Source organism: Rana temporaria, chromosome 4, assembly GCF_905171775.1.
Source record: "Rana temporaria chromosome 4, aRanTem1.1, whole genome shotgun sequence".
NCBI classification, from domain to species: domain Eukaryota; kingdom Metazoa; phylum Chordata; class Amphibia; order Anura; family Ranidae; genus Rana; species Rana temporaria.
The window spans coordinates 295,525,904-295,546,203 of NC_053492.1; the positions used below are offsets into that span (position 1 = coordinate 295,525,904).

The 20,300-nt window shown below is 42.5% G+C and overlaps 1 protein-coding gene across 1 annotated transcript in view; it reads right to left on the reverse strand.

Annotated features, from left to right (window-relative positions):
• Positions 1–20,300, reverse strand: part of HBS1L (HBS1 like translational GTPase) — a 174,415-nt gene that overhangs the window by 32,137 nt on the left and 121,978 nt on the right. Inside the window, exons 9-14 of the mRNA XM_040350475.1 lie at positions 19,909–20,055; positions 17,848–17,922; positions 16,411–16,528; positions 14,692–14,760; positions 12,507–12,611; positions 3,143–3,233 (exon numbers count right to left, since the gene is read on the reverse strand). Coding sequence (XP_040206409.1) covers positions 3,143–3,233; positions 12,507–12,611; positions 14,692–14,760; positions 16,411–16,528; positions 17,848–17,922; positions 19,909–20,055 — 605 coding nt within the window. The remainder of the gene's footprint in view (positions 1–3,142; positions 3,234–12,506; positions 12,612–14,691; positions 14,761–16,410; positions 16,529–17,847; positions 17,923–19,908; positions 20,056–20,300) is intronic.

A 20,300-nucleotide genomic window follows, 5' to 3' on the forward strand; every position in this document is an offset into this window, starting at 1 on the left:
TGTTGATATAAATCATAAACTATGTAATATATGATATGATATGTATATAAATCACTAATATACCAAAAAACAAGAGAGGTTGATAGCCACTAGAGGGCACTATCTAGCACTCTCAAGTCCTTCAATAACAGTGAAAGAGGGGCCTTGCCTACTTCGTGGCTCCTGACTGTTTTTGGATTGCGGGAGCAGCATGCTCTTACTTCCTGTGGCATTCTTGATATCATCATCAAGAGAAGCACCAAAAAGCCTGTTGCCCTTAAAAGGCAAATCCATCAGGGCCTTCTTGGAAGATTGGTCTGCCAACCAACATTTTAGCCAGATCAGGCGGCGCAACACCACTACATAGACCGAGGCTCTGGACAATAAGGGAATAGTATCCAGGTCAGACTCGCAGACAAACTTAAGGCCCTGCACTAGCTGGTCGGTCAAGGCCACCTCATCCGGAGGTGCCTGATGAGCCTTTAACCCCTGGAGCAGTATCTTTGCCCACTCAGTCAAAGTTTGAGACACCAGAGCCCCAGCCACCGCTGGACGCACTGCCGAGCCCACCACCGTGTATAGGTAGCAGGCGATTGCCTCAGCCTTATTGTCCGCAGGATCCTTGAAAGCAGGAGCCCCTTCCATCGGAATCGTGGTTACTTTGTTAAGTCTTGTATAAGAGCTCATCAAGATAAGAAACACAAGGAAACACCTTGGCAGTGAGAGCCGGCTTGCGGGACCCAAAGGGGACCGATGCTTTGGCTACTTACGCAGAATCTTCCATCTTCAGTGTATCTCGTACCGCAGTGATAAGATCACTTACCAGAGCCTTCTCGTGCGCTGACCCGGAGTCATCATCACTATCTGAATGGTTGCGGTCCGCACCCTCTGGCACATAAGAATCCGGGACATGAGTCGTAGCCGGGCCTGACTGCATCAGAATTATCCCTGGAAGATGGTGTTTTTTTAACCCCCCCCCCCCCCCCCCGAGTTCCCGCGCATCGCTTCCACCCTATCAACAAATGCCTCCAGGACTGCCGACATAGCATCCACTGACACAGCAGGTGCAGGGGCACCAGTTGCCAACTCAGATGTTTCTGGGGAGGAGGTACCCGCTTCCGACGCCATGCTGACCCACGTGTGTAACACAGGGACTAAGGCCAAAGTACACTGTCCACCCTCCTAGCTGCTGCAGAGAACGAGGGATCCACCCGGAGGACCTACCACCCAAGACAAACGGATACCACACAGCCTGCCGTCCGTCTCTCACTAGAGAAGCTCCTCAGCGCCGCAGCATGAGCACACTGTCCCACTGTGGTGTGTGTCTACTGTTCGCGCCACGATTCCAGGCACTAGAGGCCAAAAAAACACTGTGAAAATGGCCGCTGAGCGGTCATACTGTGGAAAAAGGCACACAGCCACAAGAAAATGGCCGCTGAGAAAGCATTAGAGGCCAAAGCTGCGCCGGGCGCCGCCAAAATCCCTGCATGTAGAAAGACAGCAATACATAGTAGGCCGCAAAAAAAACACTCAGGGACCCCACAGAGGTCCCCCCCACATAGAACAGCCGAAATAACCCCCCAGGAGACAGACAGAGCAGCCCCCACGATCGGATGGAGCCCCCCCAGGCGGAACCCCAGTCACACAGCTAGCCAGGCCCAGAGCACAGGGCGGAGGGAAGGAGAGAGCAGAAGGAAGGTTGAAACCCCCTAAACAACCTCTCCAGGAATGCCCAGCCATGTCCCCCCACCGAAGTAGGGAAATTACTACTTTCCCCTCCTGCGCGGACCTGCTGGGAGCATCCCTGACAGATCATCTTTCGCATGGTGACGGAGGTGACTGTCGGTCAGGCACACTGTGACTCGAATATAGAGCCCGGTCATATGTGTACACCAGAGCACGTAGCTCACCGGCCACCCCTGGAGGCACGGGGCATGTAGTGGACAGCCCAGCGCGTAGCTAGAGGCCGGCACACGCTCGATGGCCGAAACTGAGGAGACTGCAAGGATCTGGGATCCAGCCTGTCACCCAGTCGGCAGTTGCTATTAGATCACAGGAACAAAAAAATAAAAAGAAAAAACAAAAGAAAAAAACTCCAGAACCCATGGGCCCGAAGGGAGCCATGTCCAACTCATACACTAGGCAGAAAAAAAACTGAGCTGCATGGTGCAGGGAGAGGGGTTGTACCTAGAGGGACCACCCCCGGGCGGTACTGTACAGTTTTTTGATGTGTTTAAACATTTAACCTGTTTTCTGCCAAGTCCTCTCATGGTTAAAGGCTGAATACCCATTTTGTCAAGAGAGTGCTGTGTCCGTCCATGAACGAAAGGGAAACAAAGTTTTTGACAACATGCATGGTTATGGCACCTTCATGGTAGTCTTTTAGGCTCCTTGGTCTATGTTGAAACCAGAAATAAATGATGCCATGCTTGCCAGCCTAAAGCCAGCACTTACATTGTGGTTGCTTTTTTCAATTAAAGAGTGAACCATTAGAAGGTTCATTGTTTGCCGGTTATGCACATTCCCTATGATGAATTATAAGTGCCCACAGGCTGAGAATGTGGTTCCAGGTTGTTCCTGTCATGTGACACCATTCATAGTGTGGAACAAAGAATCAATTTAATCTTTTTAAAAGCAACCAATTAATCCAACATCTATTTTTTCATCAAAGTGTATCTGCTATGAATCTTGGTACAAATGCTATACAATTATCTTACCAATGCTGAAATCCCCACTATCAGATTAAACAGTTGATGTTTGGCCAGCTTAGAGCTACAATCTACATGCCAATTTCCTCTTGGTGGGCAGAACAAATGGATAGTTAGATCTTAATGCTTTTTTAAAGTCTTAGAACACCTATGCAAATGTATAACTCACTCAAGCAAGACACAAGATGTAGTAGTGAAAATGTTGCACAGTACTGACAAGGCTGCAAAATGCTCACAGCAAATTCTGATGACTGAGCATCTATTGTATTGTGCTAAAATAAGGCAGAACACCCTGTGTTCCTGTTCACTGGAGGTTCAGTTTCAGTCAAAGTTTCATTAATTGACAAATTTTAAGTAACAGTCAAATCAGTCCAAAAATAAAACCACATGGCTGGCAGAGGCTACACCCGTTTCACCATCTCCTGAAACTGAGGATGAGTCAGAAATTAGCTTACTTTATTTTGATGATATCCACGCCGGTCAAAGTGAGACTAACTTGATCTCCCGCCGCGGCCCAGTCGACTGCTTCATCATGTAATGTGATTCCTGGAAATGAGTAAGATCAGAACCTCAATAATGGATGCTAAACATAATCTTTCCTCCAAGTTAACGGTGCTATATTTTCATGAGTCATTTTATTTCAGTTATATGCCAAATAAACTAAAACATGACGTTAGTAACGTATTTCCTGGAACACAAATCGTTCCAGGAAAGCATTTAAACATTTAAAAGACAGGGATTAAAGTATACCTTAAGAAAAAAAGAAAAATAATTGGTAAAAAGAAAAAGCTTTACATTCACAAAATATTTGACCTGTCATGCCAACACGCAGTCATAAATGCACATCAATGAGTTATACAGTTGCAAGAAAAAGTATGTGAACCTTTTAGGAATGATGCATCATTGCAAACTTTTAGTGCTCATCAGTGCTACCTATCAGTGCTGCATATTAGTGTCTCCTCATCAGTGCCACCCCATCAGTGTTCTACAGTGCTGCAGATAAGCGCCATCTCATCAGTGCCAACTCATCAGCGCATTAATGAAGTATAAAAACTACTTATTTACAAAATTGCACTTTGAAAACTTTCACATGACATTAAAAAAAGTACCGTAATCGGTATAGGCGAGTACTTGGAAAAAAGTATCGGTACTTGTACTCCGTCTTAAAAAAGTGGTATCAGTGCAACCCTATCTTGAACGTTCTGCTCTCTCCACAGAGAAATTCTGAAGCTCTGTTAGAGTGACCATCGGGTTCTTGGTCACCTCCCTAAGGCCCATCACCCCCAATCGCTCAGTTTGGCCGGGTGTCCCCCTCTTGGAAGCGTCCTGGTGGTTTCAAACTTCTTCCATTTATGGATACTGCAGGGTCAATGGAATGCTGCAGACATTTTTCTGTACCCTTCCCCTGATCTGTGCCTCTATACAATACTGTCTCAGAGGTCTACAGACAATTCCTTGGACTTCATGGCTTGGTTTGTACTCTCACATGCACTGTTATTTGTGGGACCTTATATAGACAGGTGTGTGCCTTTCCAAATCATGTCCAATCAACTGAATTTACCACAGGTGGACTTCAATCAAGTTGTAGAAACATCTCAAGGATGATCAGTGGAAAGAGGATGCACCTGAGCTCAATTTTTGAGTGGCATGGTAAAGGCTGTGAATACTTATGTACATGTGATTTTTTTTTCTTTTTAGTTTTTTTTATACTTAATTTGCAAAGATTTCAAACAAACTTCTTTCACATTATCATTATGAGGTATGGTTTGTAGAATTTAGGAGGAAAAATTAAATTTAATCCATTTTGGAATAAGGCTGTAACATAACAAAATGTGGGAAAAGTGAAGTGACGTGAATACTTTCCGGATGCATTGTATTTTCTTTCTTTGAAACCAACTGAGAGTTTCCTTGACGTTGTGTTTGGGATCATTGTCTTGCTGAAATGTCCATCCTGGTAGATGGCAGCAGATTTATTTTTATCAAGAATGTCTTGGTAAATTTTTTCATTCATCCTTCCTTCAAAGATATGAAGTTTGCCAGTACCATATGCGGAAAAACAGTCCCACACCATGATGTTCCCACCTCCAACTTCACTGTTGGTATGGTATTTTTTGGGGTGATGTGCAGTGTCATTTGACCTCCAAACATGGTGTGTATTATGTCACCCAAAGAGTTCAATTTTGGTCTCATTTGACCAGACTATAATCTCCCAGTATTTCACAGACTTGTCTAAATGTTGTGTAGCAAACTTTATATGAGCTTCAACATGCTTTTTCTTCAGCAATGGAGTCTTGCTTGGTGAGCGTGCATATAGACCATGGTGGTGAGTGCATTATTATTGGTTTTCTTTGAAACAATTGTACCTGCTAATTCCAGGTCTTTTTGAAGCTCTTCACAGGTGGTCCTTGGCTCTTGGACAATCTTTCGATAATTCTTTTCAATCCCCTGTCAGAAATCTTGTGAGGAGCACCTAGTCGTGGCCATCTACAGGCAGCAGTGTATTTTGCTGGGACCATTAAAATTATCAAATTACTTTTCTCCTTTAGCAAACATTTTGCAGCTGCCTAATGGCGCTTGAATTTTCCTTACATGGATGACAACAAAACTGGCTGACCAGAGTAAAGTGGACCTTCAACCCAGTTTTTCACTTTAACTTACAATAAACACCTTTCCTACATCTGCTTTTTTTTTCTTCTTTTTTTTCTTTTTTGTAGCTGCTTTTTTGTGTAGCCAACTGGGACTTCTGTTAGATCTTGCCTGGGTGAGAATGACAAAGTTCCAGCCGTCCATCGCTTTCTAGGAAACCACGCAGCACCACAGAAGGCTTCAGGGCCAACTATCCCATACTGAGCATGTGCAGTGCACATCATCAGGGGACTGGCTGCATGAAAAGACATTTGACTCCCAAAGATGTCAGGAAAAGTGTGGCGCACAACCCAGCGTACGAACAGCAGAACAATGCTGGATTTGCTGGTAGAGTGAATATGCTATTTAAGCTCTACCTAAAAGGATAATAAGGCAAGGAGGTGATAATAGAAAAATGACCTGTTGGGGGAGGGGGCTGAAGTTCCTCTACATTTTAAGTACACCAATCCATAGCAACCAAACTAACTAGAATTCAACCTGTTTTGGCCTAATTTCAGCAGGAAAGCTGTAAGCTTTACAGAAAGTTTCCCACACAAGTTGACACTAGCACAGAATTACTGAAAAGTTATTTCAAAATGCTTCATTGTAATATTCCCTTTCAATGATGAGTCATGTTTACCGTGCTGGCTCATTTGGCATGCTGCAAAGTGTGTCAAAGTGGAAAATGGTTGCCGAGAAAGCAAAATGCAAGAAAAAAAAAAAAAACACTCGGCTAGATAAAGCTTAGTTCATCTATAATACATTTTGAATGCAAAATATTTTGAAAAACAAATAGAACATTTTAAATCGAATAGGACTTTCAAAATCTCATCCCAGCATAGTTACAAGATCTTTAGTTCTTGGAAGCTGTGTGTAGACCTAGATGTACATTGTCAGCTCACAATGCATTGTGGATTATACATTGTACAGGAATTGTCTGCTATTTTATCTGCCCTCAGCAGAGGGTGCTGTGTGAATGTGCAAAAGGACATAATGCTAGTGTCTTACAAACACACAAATACACACAAATACAGTTCTCTTGTGCAGGACAGTACAGACTGAATAAATGGTTCTCCATGGTATATGATTGTACCCTACAGTGCAGCACATAACTGCTATTAATCCCACATTTTAATAAGGACCTGTTTACACCACATGCAGTGCTTTTTTTCTGCATAAAAAATGCATGGGAAGTAGGTTATATGGGTTCCACTGGCATAGTTCACACCAGTGCAGTGCGTTCCAGTAAAAAAAAAAAAAAAAGTACAACATGCTCTTTTTTTTCTGCAAATAACTTGGTAAAAGGCATAAAAAAATGCACCAGACTCCAGCACAGTGAAAAAAAAAAAAAAAAAAAAAAAAAGCCAAATAAAAAGCACCTGGAAACGCATCAAAAACACGTTAAAAGTGTGCATGCAAAAACGCATGCGGAATGGTTCTGGAGAACTTTTTGTGGTGTGAACAGGCACTCGTGTGATCCGTCGCAATTAAGTGCTGTAACATGCTGCTGTGCAGTTTATATGAAAAAGAATAATCTGCTTTGTCAGGGATTGATTTTATTAGTGTGATGGGGCTACTGAAACTAGTATGTGTGTGCTCCGTTCATAAGGCAGCCAATTAATTTCAACGGACTGCCCTACACACTTGGCAAAGTAGCTTGCCAATAAATGAAATGCACACATCTTCCATGTCCTTTGTGAATGTGCACAAAATTACACAATTCTGCATACATTGGCACAATACACTTGAATGCAGGCTTGCTGCCAAGATGTCTTAAAGACTGGACGTAAATATCATAGAACTATTAAAGAGAAGCTCAAAGATTTCAAGTTTGGATGCATAAGCCATGTACAAACAAGTTTCATTACTAAAGTTGTACTAAAGGCAAAATCAAAAATGGCATATATGATGCAGGCTGTCACTAGCAACAACAAAAAAGGTCACCCTGTAACTTTCTTTTTTTTTTTTTTTTTTACTTATTTGGTCACTCTGTAAATCTCTCTGTACAAATCATCACTCACCATTTCAAAATGCATTTGAAATATCTTGGGTAATGGGTCTTGATCCTTGTGGATCGACAACTGGTAAATTTTTTCCTAATAAAATCGACATGCACATGGTGCACTGACATGTCCTAGAAGCTTGTGGGCAGAAAGGGAGAACTTCCGCTCTAAACACCTAGGTAACCGGAGCAGAAATGGGTGCAGGTAGCTGCTAAAACTAGTAAAAAGCCCACACCCAAAAAAAAAAAAAGTGTGTTAAAGTGAAAGTTTCCTTTTAGAGCGAAGTTCCACCTTAAATAGAGTACATAGGTGGCCATTAAGGAGTGTTATATCTCTATGGAATAAATGAGTGATATTCCTTTTTGAATGTGACATTGCTCCAATAGAACCATTTGCACTGGAAATGTATTTACAAAGCTGTTAGATTTTCTATTCAGAAGACGTCATTAACCTAAGAGATTTATTGTCCGATAGAAGGAGCGTCAGTACTTCTTGTAACTTCGTTTTTTTCAATTGTTAAACTTAAGTTGTTTATGCATTTTATGGGTGCATTTTAAAATACACATATTTTAGACCTAAAGATTAGTTAAAATCCAAAATGAAAATAAAGAATTAAAAAGAAAAACATTTATTTTAGTGCACACAAACACAATACTCAATTTTTCGCAAAATAAAAAAGATGAGGTTACGTTGAGTAAACAGATACCCAAAATGTTAAGCCGTCGAATTGTGCATGTCTGTGAAATGGTGACAAACTTCGGTATCCAAAATTGTAAAAAAGGTCACAGCTTTAAAGTGGTTCTAAAGGCAGAAGTTTTTCTTTAACTTAAAGCGGAGTTCCGCCCAAAAATGGAATTTCCACTTTTCAGAATCCTCCCCCCCCCCCTCCGGTGTCACATTTGTCTAATACAGGTATTTGCTCCCAATGGATATCTAAGCCACATCTGGCGCCTCCTCTGTATTCTGGGAGACACACAGGTCCCAGAAGACAGCAAGGACCATTCAGATTGCGCAACTCGCGCATGCGCAGTAGGGAACCAGGAAGTGAAGCCGCAAGGCTTCACTTCCTGATTCCCTTACCGAAGATGGGGGGTGGCAGCACCTGAGAGCCAAGGGACAGATCGGCTTTGGGTGCCGACATCGCAGGCGCCCTGGACAGGGGAGTGTGGCAGTGTGGCCAGGGGACATTTTTATTAAAAAAAAATAGAAAACAAAGGTAACTTATATTACCACCTGATTTATGAAAAAAATGCACTTTAAACCCAGATGACAATGGGATCCCTGGCTGTTATTTTAAACTGAAGAAAAGATGAAAGTGGTCACAGCGCACATGTTAATAAAAACATGTATCCATTTATTGCACAACATAAGTAAACACTTGCATTCAAGTAAACAAGATTCCAGACCCACTAAAGGGATGTGAAGATAGCAATGTCTACGGGCTCCTAGGACCAAGAAAGCAGGCATGGGGAAGTAAAGGGGTATGTACAGGGGTCCGGAATCTTGTGCATGACAGATGCTTGCCAGTTCACTGTACTCAGCTCTCCTCTGTTCCAAGCGCAAGCAGAACTTTATTTACTTGAACGTATTTGTTTACTTATGTTGTGCAATAAATGGATACATGCCTTTATTAACGTGTGTGCTGTGGCCACATTCATGTTTTCTGCATACCCACGAGGATCTTCCCAGATCTGATGAACACTGCTGCACTGTAATTCAAGCTCCGACTCACCTTTTCACCCATCCCTCTGCTCATCCATCTCTGTGGGATATCCTGCTCTCCTGCCCTCCTCTTTGATAAGACTGCTGGCTATTTCAACAAAGCTCATTTTATCAGCTGGATCCCTGACTTTTCAGTCTCTTCCTCTACCATTACCAAGTTCTTTTTCAGATAGATTATCATTTTGCACACATAACACTATTATTATCATCATCGTTATTATCTATAAGAAATCTTTTCTGATGTGTCTGATCTCATGAGCACAGAGAGATTACTTTTTCTTTTTAGATTTTCTATTTTAAAATGAAGCTCGTTTTAACAGTCTGTAAGAAAGTTGCTGAAGGCATTGTAATTGCTTTGTAAGAGCTTTCTGTACACACTGTTCTTGTATAAGCTGAAGCCCATGTGCACAAGGCCTACAGGTCCACACTCTGAGCTGAGATATTCAAATCTGGTTCTCAATATCCCATATACAAACGAAAGTCTGTATGTACAAGGCCCTTTAGCCCTGGTTCACACTGGTGCGTTTTGACAATTGTTGGCAATGGCACTGTCCTAATCGGTGCGACGCCGATTTTAAAAATTTGTTTCTCTACTACATTTTGCCCCCGTGTTTTACATTGACATCTGTGCAGAAATCGGGACTGTCAAGCGGAAGTGAAATTGTGCGAGTTCAACTGAACTCGCGCGGCTTCATTCCCACAGCCCAGTGTGAACCTGGCCTTAAGGTTATTTATATGTCTTGGAAATCAAGATAATTAATCCAATTGGCCACATTTGTTTCCAATCTCTCTACTCCAGTTTTTTTTCCTCTCTCAAGAAACAGCCTTATTGGCGTAGTTCTATCATTACTCTGACGCCCCAAAAGCAATCTTTCACTGTGTTGGTAACTGGGTATGAATGAAATATCTGCATGACCCAAAGACTCCAAACACAAGGTCTGCTGCTCGATTTAGGATTGCAATATACAGGCTGTAAACTTCTTCTATAGATAAGCACTTTTCAGCTACTGATCTATCTGTTCATTGTAGTCTTCCAATTACACAAATACCAAGGATTTAGATACACAAATTGACATTTTCCGGGTTGTTTTAAATAAAATACTGTTGCATTTTATTAACTACCGTATATACTCTAGTATAAGCCAAGTTTTTCAGCCCATTTTTTTAGGCTGAAAAACTCCCTTCGGCTTATACATGAGTCAGCAGTAAAACAGCGGGTCTGCCGCTGTGTAATCCATAAGCAGCCATACCTTTTCATTAGTAGAACAGCGTGTGCCTGCCGCTGTATAATCCAGTTGGTTCACTGTCCATTGTAAGACAGCCCCGCTTCCTCCTCGTCTGTGATAGGCAGAACACTGATACAGTTTCCCAGCATTGTATCAGTGTTCCTCTATCATGGATGGACAAGGAGGAGGCGGGGCTTTCTTACAATGGACGGCCGAACAGACTGAATTATACAGCGACAGACACACGCTGTTTTACTAATGAATAGGTACAGCTGCATATGGATTACACAGCGGCAGTCACAATGTTTTATTGCTGACTGTGAGAGACTGCATATGTGGGCACAGTGAGGGACTGCAACCGGAAACAGTGAGGGACTGCAACCGGAAACAGTGAGGGACTGCAACCGGGAACAGTGAGGGACTGCAACCGGGAACAGTGAGGGACTGCAACCGGGAACAGTGAGGGACTGCAACCGGGAACAGTGAGGGACTGCAACCGGGAACAGTGAGGGACTGCAACCGGGAACAGTGAGGGACTGCAACCGGGAACAGTGAGGGACTGCAACCGGGAACAGTGAGGGACTGCAACCGGGAACAGTGAGGGACTGCAACCGGGAACAGTGAGGGACTGCAACCGGGAACAGTGAGGGACTGCAACCGGGAACAGTGAGGGACTGCAACCGGGAACAGTGAGGGACTGCAACCGGGAACAGTGAGAGACTGCAACCGGGAACAGTGAGAGACTGCAACCGGGAACAGTGAGAGACTGCAACCGGGAACAGTGAGAGACTGCAACCGGGAACAGTGAGAGACTGCAACCGGGAACAGTGAGAGACTGCAACCGGGAACAGTGAGAGACTGCAACCGGGAACAGTGAGAGACTGCAACTGGGAACAGTGAGAGACTGCAACTGGGAACAGTGAGAGACTGCAACTGAGAACAGCGATGCTGCAGATGGGCATTGTTTTCCCAGTAGCTGCTGCATTTTCCCACCCTAGGCTTAGGCCCCATACACACCATAGAATCCATCCGCAGATAAATCCCAGCAAATGGGTTTCTGCGGATAGATCCTATGGTGTGTACACGCCAGCGGATCTTTATCCGCGGATAAATCTCCCCTGGGATGGATTTCCAGCAGATGAATATTTGCTGACATGCTCAACAAATCCATCTGCTGAAGTCCATCCCAACGGATGGATCCGCTCGTCTGTACAGACTCACCGGATCCATCCGTCCAAAGGGATTCCCCCCACGCGTCGTAATGATTTGACGCATGCGTGAAATTCCTTATATGACAGCGTCGCGCCCGTCGCTGCGTCATAATCGCGGCGACGGCGCGACACGTCATCGCCAGAGGATTTCCGCGCGGATTTCAATGCGATGGTGAGTACACTCCATCGCATAGAAATCTGCGGAAATCTTTGAGAGGATTTATCCGTGGAAACGGTCCGCTGGACCGTATCCGCGGATAAATTCTCTCGTGTGTATGGGGCCTTAAACTCGAGTCAATATGTTTTCCCAGTTTTTTGTGGTAAAATTAGCTGCCTCAGCTTATATTTGGGTCGGCTTATACGGTATATAATTAGCTTAAAATTATGTTCGTCAAACTGACCAAGCACAAAAAAAAAACCTTGAGAGAAAAAATGCACTAGTAGCTCTTTAGTTTAATGGGGGTTGTCTGGGAATATTAAAAATCTGTAAAAAAAAAAAAATTCTCTCTACATATGAGTAATTTCTATGTCGAAAAGAAATCGACAATATGTGAAAATTTGGCACTAGAAACACCAGACTTTCACATACGTCGCGGTCTTATTTTTAGGATTTGCATCCAAAACAAAGCTCTCCCGCTGCTTGCCTGAACCCTGTGAGACGACGCAGTGATGCAAAAGGGTATTGCTGATGCACCACTAAATAAACAAACATGAGTAATAGAACAATGTGGGGATCTTTAGTGGCGTGAGAAAACAACTCAAAGTGAGTGTGAGAAGCCTCCTAAACTCTCGACGAGTTACAAGTGAAATGTCTCACACAAGTTGAAGTTCATCTCATCAGATACACACAGTCGACACCTGTGAGGAAATTCGTTTGAAGAATCAGAATTCAATATTCAACAGTCAGTATCAGTATGACAGAACATTACAGTTTCAGGTGCAAACAGAACTTTCAGAAGTGATTGCTGGGCCAAAACGCACGCAGCAATAAAAATAAGAGATTGTTCTTCGATAGCAAGTAGATTTGCTTACCTTTTACTGTGCATGTTTCATTAGGTGGCATGGCTAGTATGCGGTCACCTGTTTGTATGTAGCCAGCTTCTATTTTGCCAGTCACACAAAATCCAGAGCCTTGATCTAAGTGAACAAAGATAATGTTATAGATAAGGCTGCCTAAATACATAACAAGTTGAATGTTCTGGGCATCACTGAAGATAATTTGATCTTGTGGGGGGGGGGGGGGACACAATTATCTAAAGGCTCTGAATATTGATCGGTTCAATAGAAACCGTTAAGGCCTCATGCACACTGGGCATAAAAAAATATATCTTGCTTATATAGGTGTTTGGTGTTTTTTCGTTCAGTCTGTAAGCCTGGTTGAAATCTTTACCGTTTGCTAATGAACCGTTTCTGCAATGCATTTTGCATATTTTAACCACTTCAGCCCCGGAAGGCCATGTTTTGCGATACGGCACTGCGTTACTTTAACTGACAATTGCGCGGTAGTGCAACTATGCACTCAAATAAAATGTATGTCCTTTTTTTCCCCCCCACAAATAGAGCTTTATTTTGCTGGTATTTGATCACCACTGCACTGCGGTTTTTATTTTTTGCTCTATAAACAATTTTTTTTTAACTTTCTGCTAGAAAACATTCCCAATAAAAAAAAAAAGTTAAACAATTGAATTTCTTCATAAATTTAGGCCAATATACATTCTGCTACATATTTTTGATAAAAAAAATCCCAAGCAGCATATATTGATTGGTTTGCGCAAAAGTTAAGCCTGGGAGGTGCTTTCTGTGTGGAGGATGGATACACTGGAGGAAAAGAGAGGTGGTGTTTCAGCTTAGAAACACAAGTCCTCACTTTTGCTACCTGACAGATCAGCAGTTTGCCTTGTTTACATAGGCAGACTGCTGCTTCGTCTCTCCTCTCCTCCCTATGGAGTCACACAGAGTTCTGGCATATTGCCAATAATTGTCCTCTGCTCTACAGGGCAGAATAAAAAAAGGGGGTACCCAACCTGCAGTGGTGCAAGGTACAGATAATATTCTTGTGGATCTCCCGATTTCCAAATATTTAGAAAATGGCCATAATTCTTGATCCAGGTATCCTTGACATAACAGAATATAGACCATAGCTGCTAGTTATGAGTCACGCTAGAGTTTTTCCTACCTGAATCTTCAGCAGCGCTAAATTACTTTTGCCACAGCTTCACAGGCCTCATGCCACCAATTCAAAACTAAATTCATAATGCCGCGCACACACAAACAGATTTTCCTTTGGAAAAAACCTGGATGTTTTTTCCAACGGAATTCCGCTCAAGCTTGGCTTGCATACACACAATCACACAAAATTCCGACCGTCAAGAACGCGGTGGTGTACAACACGACGACGAGCCGAGAAAATTTTAGTTCAATGCTTCTGAGCATGCATTGACTTGATCCTGAGCATGCATGGTTTTTGGTGCGTTGGAATTGCATCCAGATGAACTGATTTTCCGATATAAATTTTTTCCGTCTGAAAAATAGAGAACCTGCTCTCTAATTCCGACAGAAAAAGTCTGATGGGGCATACACACAGTCAGAATATCCGACGAAAAGCTCCCATCGGAAATTCAGACCGCGTGTATGCGGCATTAGGCTCAATTTACAAAGCTTTAATAGAAAAATCAATGTCTACTTTAGCCATGTGATTGTGATCTAAAGTCACATCATACACTTTCATGTTCTAACATCAGCACTTTAACAGCAATACAAACAATGGCTATTTTTGGCATTCCAATATAAATCTCCTTTCGTCTTGTGAGTGTGGTCTGTCTGCTGGTCATCTCCTTCAAAAACTGGTTTATGACAGTAAGTAAAGGATCTTCATATGGATTTTAGATGTAACAAAATTCTGCAAAATAGATCCAGTGGTAGTGGCAAGTTGCACTTAGTACCATATGCAATTGCCACTGGATCTAGAACTGATGAACCAAGGTAGACTTACTTTATGACTGCAATTAATGTAGGACAAACACCCTGGCATTTCATTAGTCACACATACAAATACAAAAACAGGTGATAATTTCAAATCTGAAGACTTTTTCAAGCCAGAGCATTGATACTACCTGATGGACTAAAGTCACTTAAAAAGTATTACTTGGTGGTGCGGTTTCTCTTTACAGCTAGAGGCCTGCCCATACAAGTGGTGTGTGTGTGTGTAAAAACGTACCTTTGAAAACATCTGATGCACACAGTCTAAAGGGTTTATCTGTGGACCGCTGTGGGGCTTTAAAGGAATCTGCATAGGAGAATCAAACCAATTAGTTTTCATATAATACACAACGATCAATATAACAAAACGCCAGTGTACTGTACTTTTGTATTTTTTATTACACCAATATCCAGCAAAAAAGTAGCCTACAAGTATTTTCTGAAAACAAGGAGGATCATTAAATCTCAACTACAAGATCACTCCATACCTATAATATACTTAAAATACTTCAATTAGACTCCTATTTAAAAGGGGTTGTAAAAGTTTGTTTTTTATTTTCTAAATGGGTTACTTTAGGCTAGTGCATTGTTGGTTCACTTACTTTACCTTCGATTTCCCTTCTAAATGTTTTTTTTCTTTGTCTGAATTTCTCACTTCCTTTTCCCCTCCTCAGTAAGCTTGGCCCCCATCATCCCAGCCATTCTGGCTGGGGGCTAGTCAGCGTGCTCGCCCCCTCCCTTGGGACTAAATCCCTGCGGGGGAGACGCTGTGAACGTTTACAACCCCTTTAGTAAGACAAACATACATGCTGGCTATTATGGGTTTCTGGGACTTGTAAATTGGCACTCCTCAAATAACCCTTGCTTAAAAAAAAAAAATGACATGATGATGAGGAATAGTAACATCTTCTGCAGGCTTTTACTACTCTCTGACCTTTACTAGCACATACCGCTGTGTCCATACAAATCGCTGCATCCCCATAGAGTAATATAGGCTGCCTACATGTAGCTCCAGATGCTTAAGGAAATGGCTCATTCACGCTCTACAGCCTATAGTGTGCACGCACATGAGGCCAAAAGAGCCAGTAAAATGGACATGAGTCCACAGAGGATTCTCCCAATAATTATATGACTAAAATTAATGAAGCACCTGGCTGTTACCTTAAAGCCCTGTACACACGGACAAGATATCAGCCAGTTCAACAGAAAGCAGCCATCATTCGGCCCATGTGTACACCATCCTTGCTGGCTTCTGTCCAACGAGTATGCTGGAAAACCAGAATCCGATCAGTGCTGACACCTGTGTTATGGGGAGGGCAGTTATCCTCTGGCAGAACACAATAGCTCAGAGGGGAGATCGATGTACCAACACTGCATAGTTAGTACAGTGGCTCTTTACAAGCTCCTACGTTTTTTTCTCATAAAGCCTGCTGGGTTGAAAGAAAAAAAAAAAAAAACTGATAGTGTGTACCTAACATAAGAATTGAGGGGAAAATCTACTATGGAACACAGACAGTACTAAAACCCTGACACAAGAGATTCTCTTTAAATAAGCTTCTATACAGAGCTCACATGGTAAAAAAAACAAAAAGGCATAAAAAACACTGCAACTCTCACATATTAGTCATGGAGGTACAAGGGGAGACATTTATCCAATTTTGCTGCACATCCAGGCAATGCTAAATGCCTGGCCATGCTAAACTTGAGACAGACTTCTAGGATATTATTTAAGTGGTTTGCGTCATGAATTCCTATCTTAGCTGCTCTCAAGTAGCACTGCAACAGTATAAAACCTGGCCCTGATCTGTGCAAATCTGGTTCAGCTGGCTGGCCAGAATAAAAGGCTCAGGGGCCACAAATGAACATAAACTACTGCATAGAATCTGCTGTCAGGCAGCCTGATTTTCTTCTACATTAGTCCCTAATTTGCTTGATAATTCCCCTTTGAGGTTCTTACCAATTTGGTCAGTAAGGCACGGTCCTTTATACCAGCTTGTCAGATCAGGTATTTGACTACATTTGGCCAGATTTTCTCCACTGAGGCCACTGGTAGGAACATAAAATACGTCACTGTCCTAAATAGGCAGAAAAAGATTAGTGTTCCTACTGCACTTATTATTTCAACGAGATACAGGTTAGTTGGTATTAATGTTTTATATCAATGAAAATCCAGTTGGTGTAAAACATAATATAATATATGACTGACTATATACTGAAGACATTTCCTATTTTAAAGTACTGAACTAAGTTACAGAATATCGACCACAGTTTATGCATACAACACTAAACATTAATTAAGATGAAAGCTGTGACCATTTTTACAATATGTAATTTTTCTATATGTGATCTCCATTTTATTTATAGGCTCTCTTTTTCTTCTGACTTTTCACTTCCACTTGGCCAAAAATAAGACCTTTTAAGAACAGCTCTGATGAATCCTTATTTCCACTATCTAGCAGTGGCAATGTGTCCATAAGGGCGCACGGGCTCCGCCCCCTCTCTCCAGTCACCCCCTCTATGCCCAATGGATAAATTCATGCATAGCATGAATCTATCCATTGGCCGCAGCTGCCACCCACTATTTGGGCACTGGAATTACATCGGAGGAGGGTATTTTTGAAGCACCTGATTAGAGCCATAGGCTCTAACAGGCGTAAAAAAAGGTGACCTGCGAGCGCCATGCATTTTCTAACAGGTGTGTTAGAAAAGCGAATGAATATTCACTGTCCTAACACTGAACCGCCTCTCCGCCAATCAGGTGCTCGGGTCTGTTACCCATCACCTGATTGGCTGAAACGACAGGCGCTGTGATTAGACGCCTATCAGGAGGAGAGGACAGGAGGAGAGGACGGAAGGAGACACATGGAGGATTCTGCTGCCCCACCGAGACAGGGTAAGTGCCGGGCAGATGGCGAGCGGGCAGAGGGGTCACAGTGGTGGCGTTCGATGGGCACACTGGCTGCAATTGATGGGCACACTGGCTGCAATTGATGGGCACACTGGCTGCAATTGATGGGCACACTGGCTGCAATTGATGGGCACACTGGCTGCAATTGATGGGCACACTGGCTGCAATTGATGATATTACCAAGAAATGCCCAGATGTGGATAGGATAGCAGCTTCCCTCCACAGCTTTGTGTATAAATATGTGGGGAGAGGGGTTGTGTGTTGCCTGTATGAACAACATCATATTACAAATGGTATGTCAGGACAATTTTACTCCATTACCCACTAAACTCCCCCATATCGATCTTTGAAATAAAATGACCTGTGGGTAAATCGTATGGGAAAAAAGCAAACATGACCAGGTCAGAATTCTACACTCATGCAGTCTGTGATCTGTAGATCAAAAGTATACGATAGTTGACAAACGTAAATAAATGTTCATGCTACCTTAAATCCAGCTTGTTTCAGAAAGTGCCCAAGCTTACTAGTAACTTCCCGAAATCGATCTTGTTGCCAGTTAACCTACAGGTATAATAACAAAGCTTGTAACAGAGTGAAACAAAAAGCTTCAGGGACTAGTGAAAGCGTGGTATAACAATGTAAATTCGGTTTACAAAAAAAAAAAAGAGGAGACGCAAACTATGTACACAAATTACCATAAATGAGCAATGAATTATGACAGATGTGACATAACAAAAAAAAATTCAATTTGACAAATGCCTCTGAAGTAGTCCACGACTGTAAAGAATAACTTCAGCCAATCTGCTGAAATATATACACATGAGGTGACAAAATATGTGTGATTTAGCCACTCTTGTGATTCACACACACCTGCCACTGCCTGTACTTTGTGGCTTCCTGCTTTCTCCCCACAACCAGCAAATAAACTAGATGTATGAAAATCAGCACAGTGGCGAGATCTTCCCTGTGCTCCCCTATCTGGTAAACCTGAATTGACACTTTTCCCTCCAGCACCAAAAACATTAGGATAACTACTCCTGTATAAACTGCCTTCCACTGACTGATTTACAATACAGCCAACATAACACCCTTGGTGAACATAAGTTTCAGTCAGTTATACCAGCAGTATTAAAAATGTAATTTTATTGCTTCTGAAATATGGATCAAGGTCACCCAAGTCAGAATAAGACTGCAAAAAAAAAAAAAAATGACAATGGGGCAGATCCTCAAAGAAATTACGCGGCGTATCCACAAAACAAGATACGACGGCATCTGTGTTAAATGAAACACGCCCCCTACCCACCCAATTTGAATTCCGCCGCGAGAGATACAATACGTCGCCGTAACTTACGGCGCAAATTCGTTGAGGATTCAAACCAAAGCCAAGTAAGTTACAGCGGCGTAGCGTATCTTACATCTGCGCCGGGCGCAGCGGATGTATGTGGATCTGCCCCAATGTGTTCAGCAGGTGTCAATCTACAGCCATTTTAACCTCTTAGACTTCTTTCACACTAGTGTCGACGGATCGGGTCCCCCTGTCAGTTTTCCAGGTGAACCCAACCAAAACCTCCAGTCAACTTTATAGGAGGTGGTGTAAATAGACGTGTCCATTTATACCTACCGACATCCAATCCTGTCTGCTAAAGACAGACAAGTAGAGTTCCCCATCCGTCTAGGCCAGTGGGACTCCAAACTGTGGCCCAGGGCCTGGATGCGTCCCTTGGCTCGTCTTTAACCGCCCCTTGATACAATGACACTATTTCACCCCACGTTCACCAACAATGAGGCAAAATTCCTAACACTGACACAAAAACCGTGCCGAATATCAAAGTTGGGGCACCGTTTACTCCCACTGATGTCAGTCAATTTCTAGTCCGAAGGACAGTAAACTGGCCCTGTGTTTAGAAACTGTGAAGACCCCTGGCCTAGCAAATCGATTCGAATGGCAGTTGGGTGACAGGTAATCTGCCCCAATATTTGCATGTATTCTGATGTTTTGAAATAAACAATGCTCCACAGTGTCAACCCCAGTAATGAGATTCTGTACTCACAAAAATGGAAATACTAAAGCTGGGTACACACTATCAATGCCAGCGGGCTGAACAAAAGAAAACAGTCAGATTCCTGCATCCATACAAGCGATGTGGATGCAAAAATCCCCTGTTGGGACATTTTATTCTGACAGTGGGGACTCTGCTGTCAGAATAGACTGATCAGTGCTGAAGTCAATCGTCTGCAAGCTGCTGATTGAACAGTGTTTTCCAGCATCTAACGGTCGGCTGCTGTTAAACCAGGAGGGCTACGCACACACACAAACTGAAAGTTGCCCTGTTCCCGCTGAACTGGCTAAATTTGAATCTGTGAGTAACCAAATTTAAGAATGTTCAAAAAACTTTAGGAAGGATAACCTCCATTTACCGGGCATTAAAACTATGGCTACTGATGCAAACAAGTCATAGCCTAACAGAGCATAAGGCATATGCACATGGTTTTTCATAGACAGGGAATAATTCAGCAAATGTATTTAAAAAATATAAGACAATGTACCTGATCCATTTTATTGACTGCTACTGCAAGCTGAGTTACACCAAGAGAGCGGACCAGCAGTGCATGCTCACGTGTCTGTCCACCAGCTTCGAAGCCTGCTTCAAATTCCCCTCGGCTGGCATCTACAACCAAAGTGGCCACATCAGCCTAAAAGACAGGAAACCGTCTATACACATTATGGAAAAAAGCAGGTTTATATGTAAAAAATATATATGTCAAGAAAAAGTGGGAAAATAAGTTATGATGCATGTCTATAATGTTGTTGCTCTCCGCGGAGGGATTTGGTTTTATGACCAATGTTTGCTTGTTTTATACATAAATAATTTTCTAATAAAAAAAGATTAAATCATAAAAAAAAAAATAAAAAAAAAAAGTCAACACTTCTAGGTAAA